At 48.7% G+C, this 9,376-nt stretch overlaps 1 protein-coding gene across 1 annotated transcript; it reads right to left on the bottom strand.

Moving 5' to 3' along the window:
- Nucleotides 1–4,279: 4,279 nt before the first annotated feature.
- LOC309399274 (transmembrane protein 17B-like) lies at nucleotides 4,280–9,376 on the bottom strand. Its single transcript, XM_081966974.1, has 5 exons — nucleotides 9,307–9,376; nucleotides 8,308–8,439; nucleotides 7,477–7,580; nucleotides 5,445–5,558; nucleotides 4,280–4,612 (listed from the first exon to the last, which is right to left on the bottom strand). The coding sequence occupies exons 1-5, from the start codon at nucleotides 9,326–9,328 to the stop codon at nucleotides 4,337–4,339; spliced, it is 648 nt and encodes a 215-aa protein (XP_081823100.1). The 5' UTR covers nucleotides 9,329–9,376; the 3' UTR covers nucleotides 4,280–4,336.

The raw sequence follows: 9,376 nt of genomic DNA, 5'->3' as shown, positions 1-9,376 counted from the left end.
TGTCTGGGGGGAGGTCATTCCAAAGGGTAGGGCCCATCACAGAGAAGGCCCTACTCCTGGGCGCCGCCCTCTGACACTCTCTGGAGGACGGCACCCGGAGAAGTCCCTCTCTGTGCGAGCGAATGGGTCGCAGGGATGTGTGGGGCAGAACGCGATCCCGATAATGTGCCTTCATTGGTTTTGGCTCAGGGTTTGAGAAAATCCAGACATTTCTGGCTTATTGCAGAGGCAAAAAGATTGAACCTACTACTGAAAAGAGCAGCACCTCAAAAGGTGCCAAACTGGGCCATGCCCCCAATATAGCTGCTTGCCTTAGCTGCCCTCAATTTTAGCAGTCTGATATTCCTTGCAGCTTTTCCTTCTTGCACTGGGAGAAGAGAACGACGACCTGTTTTATTGTCTCAGACCAACCTGGCCCAACATGTGGCCTGCCAGTATTGTGGACTTCAACTCCCAGCATTCCAAAGCGCATGCCTGGCTGGATGGGCATCAGGGAAAGTGCCTGATGCGTCTTTGCCTTTTAAGCACCAGCTGGTAGTTGAGCAGGATGTGCTCTCTGGTGCTGCATCTCGTGGTGGTTTTCAGCACTGGAGAATCCCTGAATCAGTGCTTGCTTTAGCCTTTTGGATTACAAATCAGAAATTTGCAGCGGTCAGGAACAGAACAAATTGGGCTCTTGCACTGCCCAACCCAGCATGGAATCCTTGGCTATATTTTGGGCTAAGGAAAGAGGGACATTGCATGTCATCTGCATTTCTAGGTTATTGTTCGTGATTCTATTCATGGCGGTGGAAGATAACCATTACATTGGCTGCAGGCAAAGGCGTATCTCAGGACAGAGGGATTTCTCCAGTGTGCTATTATAGAAATAACCCTGACAGAGACGGAATCTGGGCTGCCAAAATACGAAAGATCACTAGATGGCAGCAGAGGGTATTACTGCCCTCTAGTGGTGGTTCACATGTTGCAATCCAGATCTAGTCCCTAATACAGGTAATCCCCCCAGAAAGGAACATCCATTAAACAAATGCTCACAAGTACAAATTTACCGAAAATCAGAGGTGGCAAATCGGTAGTGGTGGCAGAAGGCTCCACCCACTCACCCAGACGTCATCACATCCTGTTTTTGATGCTCTATGCATGTGCAGAAGTTCCTGCGCATGCACGGAGGTGGTGCGTACAAGCGAAGCGAGTTTGCAAGCCTGTATCTGGCCTGCAGATTTCCTCGCACAGGGTTCTCCAACCTTGGCAACTTTAAGATTTGTGGACTTCAACTCCAACAAAGCTGGCTGAGGAACTCTGGGAGTCGAAGTCCAAAGCAGACTTTGTGGCCCAGAGGTATTTTTCTCGATGATGATGAACATAAAGGTCAATGTTTTGCTTTGCAACAAATCTTCCATTCTTAAAAATACTATAAATTAGTCACAAGCAGCAAACATGGAGACCACCAAGGGAGATGTCTATGGACATTCTGGGACTCATGACACCAGGTTAGGGACGCAGAGGTAGACGCTTACTTAGGAGGTGGGAATGAAAATTTATGATGAACCATCTGCAAATAATTTTAATAAATATAAATAAATGGCAGGCTCCACTTCACTGGTTGCATTCAAGGAAAGTCTAAATAGTCACAGCTCTTTAATCTGGAGGCCGCTTTCAGTTCTAAAGTGTAACCTCCACACAAGTCATCAGATCAGGCCATAGCTAAGAACAAATTGGCTCTAAGGACAAGCAGGGAAGTTGTCATAGGTGTCTTTGCACAAATAGAATAAATTGCAAATTATATCACAGGGAAAGGATGAAAAGGCCAATGCGTTTGAAATGTGGTGTTCCAAGATATGAAAAATAATTGTAAGCCTCCATCATAGTTAATGTTAGTTTAGGAAATTATTCAAATTAATCTTCATTTATACCGCATACTGAAACATCAGCTAAGCGTGCTAGGCTAGAATATATTTGTTTACTAAATCCACCTTTTGGTATAACTGTTCATCTATGTTTTTATTTATTTATTTAGTTAGTTAGTTAGTTTGTCAAACATGTACGAGATAACAGGTATAAGTATAAACATGGACATGAACACAGGAAATGGGCACGAATAAATGGAGACAATTAGACAGGGACGGTAGGCACGCTGGCGTGCTTATGCACGCCCCCTTTAAGGACCTCTTAGGAATGGGGTGGGGTGAGATCCACGGTGGATAGTTTAGGGTTGAAGCTGTGAGGGTTAGTGGATGTTAGTTAGGTAGAGCATTCCAGGCATTGACCACTCCGTTGCTGAAGTCATATTTTCTGCAATCAAGTTTGGAGCAGTTCTTGAAAATGTTATTGGGGGGGAAAATCTGTGAGAATGCTGGAAGTTCTCTTGAGCTAGCAGATTCTGGTAGTATTGCTACTTTCTTTCTGGTTTATTGTTTTGTAGGTTTTAATTGCCCTTTGTGGGTTTTATGCTTTATTCAATTAATAAGCCTCTTATTAATTAGATTTTAATAGTATCGCCGGGAGGCAATTTTATAAAAGAGATGAATGTGGTTTCCCTGTATGACTGTAGTATGGGAACCCCACCAGGGGGCAGAAAGTAGAGGATGTTACTGATATTCCACTGATTTCTAGACATCTCATCTCATCTCTGGACATCCCAGAAATGTTGAGCCAAGTGTGAGCCATGGCTCTGTCTGGTAAGCAGCGTATCACAAAAGAAACAACTAAAAGCATGTATTGTAAAACTTGGGGGAAGTTTTCTTCTTTATGTTGACCAATTATGCTGCCTCTCCAAAGCAAGCGGGAGGCTTAAAGGTTGAAAGGGGTCTGTGGCAACACATGCTTAATGACATGCTTTTTCCGTCACATGCCCACAATGTTGCCTTTTTCTGTCCCAGCCCATCATTTTTCCTCCCTTGCTCCAGAATAGGCTGAGGGTGGCCTCCAAGCATGATGCTTGACTAAGCTTTGTTCTCTGCTGCCTTGGGGGGGGGGGGGGGGGGCAGGGACTGAGAGGCCATGGAGTGACAGACGCCCTGCTGAGATGGGGGAGAGGTCTCTGCTGATGAAAACTGTCCCAAAGAGCCCTCAGAGCACGCACTGGCCAGCTGAGTTCAGCCTTTTATAAAGCCTTTTTTAAAGCCATTTTTCGCCCTCCCCAGACTCCAGAGGTTTTATAGGAGCCTGGGGAGGGCGAAAAGAGCCTCCCCCCCCCCGGAGGCCCTCCAGAGGCTTCAGGAGCTTCCCTGAAGCCTCCGGAGCGCAAAACAAACCAGCTCTATGGGCAAACCAGAAGTTCAGGAACGGACTTCCGATTTGCTCGTAGGGTCGGTTTAAGCCCTCCAGAGGCTTCAGGGCCTCCGGGGGGGGGGGCTGTGTTCACCCTCCCCAAGCTCCTATAAAGCCTTTGGAGCCTGGGGAGAGCGAAAAACGCATGCAAAAAATGGGAAGGAACGTCTCTCATGCGCCATCTCTGTTCTACACCATTTCTGACTGATGGCAGTCCAGTCTCTTCTTGAAAGCCTCCAGTGATGAAGCTCCCACAACTTCTGAAGGCAACTTCTGTTCCATGGGTTGATTGCTCTCACTGTCAGAAAATTCCTCCTTATTTCCAGGTTGAATCTCTCCTTGATCAGTTTCCATCCATTGTTCCTTGTCTGGCCTTCAGGTGCTTTGGAAAATAGCTCAACCCCCTCCTCTCTGTAGCAGCCCCTCAAATACTGGAAGACAGCTATCATGTCACCTCTACTCCACTAGACTAGCCATGCCCAATTCCTGCAACTGTTCATCGTATGTTTTAGCCTCCAGTCCCCTCATCATCTTGGTTGCTCTTCTCTGCACTTTTTCTAGAGTCTCGACATCTTTTTTACATCGCGGCAACCAAAACTGGATGCAGTACTCTAGGTGTGGTCTTACTAAGGCTTTATAGAGTGGTATTAGTACCTCACTTGATCTTGTATCCCTCTATTAATGCAACTTAGAATTGTGTTGGCTTTTTTGGCTGCCACCACACACTGCTGGCTCCTAGCTGGTTGTCCCCTAAGACTCCAATATCCCTCTCACAGTTTCTGCTATTAAGCCTGGTTTCACCCAATCTATATGTGTACTTTTGGGTTTTAAGTGCAAGACTTTCCTTTTCTCTGCGTTGAATTTCATTTTGTTAGAGAGTTGCAGAAATGAAAAATGAGCAAAACCAAAATGAACAGACTTTACCAGAAAAGAAACTGAGAGGAACCGACGTTCCCGGAGTCCTCTCCAGCCCAAGTGGTCCAAAGTCACGTTTAATTTATTAAGGGACTCCTCTTTCTTGCAGGAAGTGGGTGCTTAGAGCCCCTGCACTGAAACTGGGGCATGTTCAAGGCTGCTGGTCCCCCCCACAGAACTCCTGGTGCCTAACCCTGCCCGGACGCCCTTCAAACTGCATCAGGTAGAACTGCCTGGCCAGGTGCCTGGCCATGTCTTTGAGGGCAAAGGAAGCGGCCACGATCTCCAGGGTGAGGAAGCAAAGGAGGACGCCGTGCACCGCCATTTCCAGAGGCATACGGATCACCTGATGGTCTGTCAGGATGAACAGCAAGACGGGCATCTCAATGACGAAGGACAGGAGGAGGAATCCAGCCATCTCTGGAACCTGTGGGAGCCAATGGGGAGGCGGGGGTGTCACCTTTCAAGAGACTAACCTGGTGTCAACCCTGAAGCTCACCTGACCGGATCCATCTTGGAGCTTCAGTGCTGCCGCACTAGGGCTGAGGGATAGGGAGGGGGGAATAGAGATAGCCGGGGTTTTGTAGCCAAAACAAAATATTTTCTCTTGGGAACCAAGGGCAGTCTCATACCTGATCAGAGAGAGGAGGAGTGATGTCATCAGGCAACCAGGCGGCACCTTGATTGGACCATGCGACTTTTAGGGGGGGGGGACTTTTAATTAGGTGAAAACCACGGGAACCTTCAGAGTCAGCTTTCCCCAGAACTGTACTAGTACAATATATCCAAATAATTTTATTAATAGTTAATAAAACTATTCTTTGAGGAATCTACCTGCCTCGGAGTTTTGTTCGCCATGGATGTATTATTTGGAACCCTGCCACCTGGTCCCTGAATTCATCCCGAATTGCAGCTATATCTCAGAAGCCTCTGGGCACCCTTGAAGCCAAATCTGCTCCTCTCAATGTTCTTCTCTGCTTCCGTGTTTAAGATTAATTTAATGCGTTTTGAAAACGCGCCAGGCATTGGACACCTGCTCAGGTGTATCCACAGGGAGGATCCGAAAAGGTCAGAGGGCAGCCTTGCCCGGACAATTGAAACTCCGCCCCATACGAGAGGCCTGCAACAACTTCTCTTTCAGGGCTGGAGCTGCAGGGACCCCAGACTCTTTGATTTCAGTGGGAGATACTTTGCAATAACGTCTAAATATATCCACAACTGAAAGAAAGCTAAGCATAGCATCCCCCGTCATTCCTTACCTTTTCTTTCAAATTCCCAACGTATCCAAGGAAGAGGCGAGCGGCTTCCACTCCGACGATTGTCAGGTACGCAGCAACCAGCAAGCATTGGTAGTAAAAGGGTAGCAAGCCAAACTGTGGGGGCATAAAAAGAGGTGGGGGATATTTTCCAATGGGCCCCTCCTGCTACGCTACTCCTGCCCCTTCTCCAGAGCCTTCTCCAGCCCAAGGGAAGCAAGGAGAGCCCAGCTTGAGATGATACTGGGAAGGAGGTCCTCCCTGCCAGAAAAGGGGAGCAGCCCACACACTTGGTGCCCCCCAGCGCCGATGCCTGAACTCGAAGGGAAGCTGGAAAGCTGCCTCTTTAGAGCTCCAGGGTTGTCCGCCCGCAATTCAACAGCAAGCCAGGAGAGATTCACTGGCTGCATTCTCACAACAGACGGGATTCAGCCAGCTGCTGCTTCCCTCCTTTCTGGTACCGTAATAATGAAAACTTCCCTTATTATATCGCAAGCAGCCATCCTTTTTGCACTGGCCATCCCATAAAATATGTTATCTTTACATTCTGAAGGAAATAAACTAGCTGCAGGCAGATCTGGTTTCCTCTGAATCTAATAAGAGGAGGGGTGTCAAACTATTTTCCAGAGGACCTGAAGGACAGGGAAAACAATCAACCCATGGAACAGAAGTTGCCTTCGGAAGTTGTGGGAGCTTCATCACTGGAAGCTTTCAAGAAGAGACTGGACTGCCATCTGTCAGAAGGGTGTAGGGTCTCCTGCTTGGGCAAGGGTTGGACTAGATGACCTACAAGGTCCCTTCCAACTCACTTAATCTAATCTGAGCCCTCAGTTAACCCTCTCTTCCAGGATACAGGGAGATTTGAAGGTAAGGCTCCTGCGGACTTTGCCTGCTCATATGAGACAAAGACTCTTCTCCTGACCCAGGTAAAATTGTCGTGAGTACACAAGACTTTTGAGGGACCCAAAGCTTCCTATATGGTGGCATGGTGGAGCTCAGGATTCATGATTCAGTTCAATGAAGATTAAGGGACTGGAGGTTAAACCATATGCAGTGGTGTGTTCCTACTGATTCTGACCGGTTCAGTAATGGTTTGGTGGCCCGGGTCGCTGGAAGTGGTCCTCTTGTTTTTCAGTTCTGTGCATGCGCAGTGCACATCAAGTAGGTGCAAACAGCACACGTATGCGCATGGCATGCACACGAATGAACTGGCAGTACTGCCTGCCGGAACCTACTCCTGGCCATATGAAGATCAATGGAGGGGACTAGGTAACCCTAGTCTAACAAAGAGAAAGGCTAGGGATGACACGATAGCAGTCTTCCAATATTTCAGGGGCTGCCCCAAAGAAGAGGGGTCTCAACCTATTCCCCAAAGCACCTGAAGGCAGGACAAGAAGCAACGGGTGGAAATTCATCAAGGAGAAACCCAACCTAGAATTAAGGAGGAATTTCCTGACAGTGAGAACAATCAACCCATGGAACAGAAGTTGCCTCCGGAAGTTGTGGGAGCTTCATCCCTGGAGGCTTTCAAGAAGAGACTGGACTGCCACTTGTCTGGAATGGTGTACGGTCTCCTGCTTGAGCAGGGGGCTGGACTAGGGCAGATGTGCCAAACTCGCATTGTGACATCGTCATCATGTGACGTATCACTTTTCCCCTTTCACTAAACCAGGGGTGGGCATGGCCAGTGCGTGATGCATCCGCCCCATGGGCTACGAGTTTGACACCCCTGGACTAGGACCTCCAAGGTCTCTTCTAACTCTTTTATTCTCCGTGTTAAAGACCACAGGTTGCAATTAAATGGAGTAATGCACAAACATTTGAGGAGATTCTGTCCCTTGTCCTGCTCCAGTTCCAGGACTCCTCCAACTATAAGCCCTATTTGCAAACTCCAGTCATGCCACGGACTGGAAAACTTCCCTTCCACCTTTTATCAGATTATCAGAGTTGGAAGGGACCTTGTAGGTCATCTAGTCCAACCTTCCCAAGCAGGGGAAGAGAGTTACCCTCAGCAGCTGCCCCGAGAGCCCTTTACCTTCAGCTCCAGCATAATTGCCTCCGACAGACACCAGAAGGGGAGGAAGAAGGCGTTGAAGTACAGCAGCATCTGAAGAGGCAGGCTGGAGAGCACCGTCTGGCCTTCGGGGGACAGAAAAAAGCTCAGTGGGGGAAAAACTCTCGGTTTCCTTGTTGTCTTTGGTTTTGTGGTGGACATTTAAATCCTAGAATCCAGGAGCAAAAGAAGCTCAGGTCTAACCCCTGGTCCAGGACAGGGATCTGAATTAGAGCCCCCCCCCCCAGGGAAGCCTCTGCTGGAACACACCTCTAGGAAGTTAGCACCCACCCCTCTCCTAGAAAAATGAAATATCCTAGGAAATATTAAAAAGGCAGAATGTTGTATTTCCCTGGATGAGAAATGGAGAAACGTGTTTTTTAAGGCAGGAAGCAGACTCGCTCTTAATAGCCCCCACCCTCCTCAAGAGCCCACAGCAGATGCCAGCACTTAGGAGATAAAGAGATAGCTAGGTCTATTCACCCTCACTCAAGATCCACAAAAGTAGGATTAACCCTCTACCCACCTCACCACATGGCACCTGGGAAGATTACATCACCCAGCAATTACATCACCCATCATTTCCCATGATCCACCACCCTCTTCAATAATTCTGCTGGAATTAAGTCTCCCCAGGAGCCTTGCAAGGGAGGCCAACTAGCAACCAAAGAGTTCCAAAATTGGAGGAGGCCCTGGAGGTACCTGGGCTTGTTCTATTTGGCCCCATGCCAGTGCTCGTCTTTTCAGGGTGTGCAAGATGATGCATCTAAAAACGAAGGACCAATTGTGGCCAATGTTTTTTGACCCACTCACCGTCATGTGCCTGGCGCTGCTCCAGAGGTGGTCCTCTCCTCCTCCTCCCCACTGCCAGGCCAGGCAAGTGTGAGACCTCCCTCAGTTGGGCCAGCTCTGTGCACATTTCAGGCAGGGGTCTTTTGTGGCAGCCTGGAGAAAACACAGGTAGTCCTCGTCTTACGATCACAATTGAGCCCGACATTTCTATCGCTCTGCGGGACAGATGTTAAGTGAGTTTTTCCCCCTTTTATGACCTTTCTGGTCGTTAAGTGAAGCACTGCAGTTGATAACACAGTAGCCTGGTTGTTAAGTGGGCCTGGCTTCCCCATTGACTTTACTTGTCACAAAGGGGGGATCCGGGACACAGCAACGGTTGCCATTGGTGGTACCCGACCTTCTTCTATTTGGCCCCAAAATTTGAACACCCAAAATTTGATCCTGCGACCACGGGGATGCTGCAATGGTCGTAAGTGTGGATTTTCCAGCCCCTTTGAGAGCTTCTTCTCCAGGTCAAAGTCTCTTTAAGTGGTCAGAAATGCTTCTTCCTAAGTTTCTCCCCTCCTGGGTTGAGCTGGCATTGAGGCACCAGCTGGTAACGGAGTTTCCTTCCGTCACTCGATTCCTTTGCCAGCCTGCCCACAATCTATTAACAGATTAACAAGAGTTGGAAGGGACTTCATATACGTAGGTCATCTAGTCAGGAGGGACACCCCTTTGAGGCCCTTCGCAATTTGGATGCTCTTGAGACCCTCTAGCCAGGATGGGCAGCCTTGTTGGCTGAGGAATCCTGGGAGTTGAAGTCCACGAGTCATAAAAGGCCAAGGTTCCCCACCCCTGCTCTGCAGCCTTGACCCCCCACCCAACTATCCGGCTTTTTTGGCGTTGCTGCCTTCCACATTGGGCAGGCAGGGCAGACAGGATCCCAGGAGGGCTTCAACCCTCCTTGCAATGAGGGTGGGATGTGTGAGACCCTCCTGTGCTGTATGGCAGCCCACTCCCACCCCCTACCCCAGGTACCTAGCTGGTAGAGCTCAGCCATGCTGCTGTCCTAGGTCTGGCTGTTGCTGGAGAGAGAGAGAGAGAGAGA

This window comes from Natrix helvetica, assembly GCF_964273705.1.
Source record: "Natrix helvetica genome assembly, chromosome: 14".
In the NCBI taxonomy this organism is placed as follows: domain Eukaryota; kingdom Metazoa; phylum Chordata; class Lepidosauria; order Squamata; family Natricidae; genus Natrix; species Natrix helvetica.
This window is presented reverse-complemented; position numbering and strand designations above follow the sequence as displayed.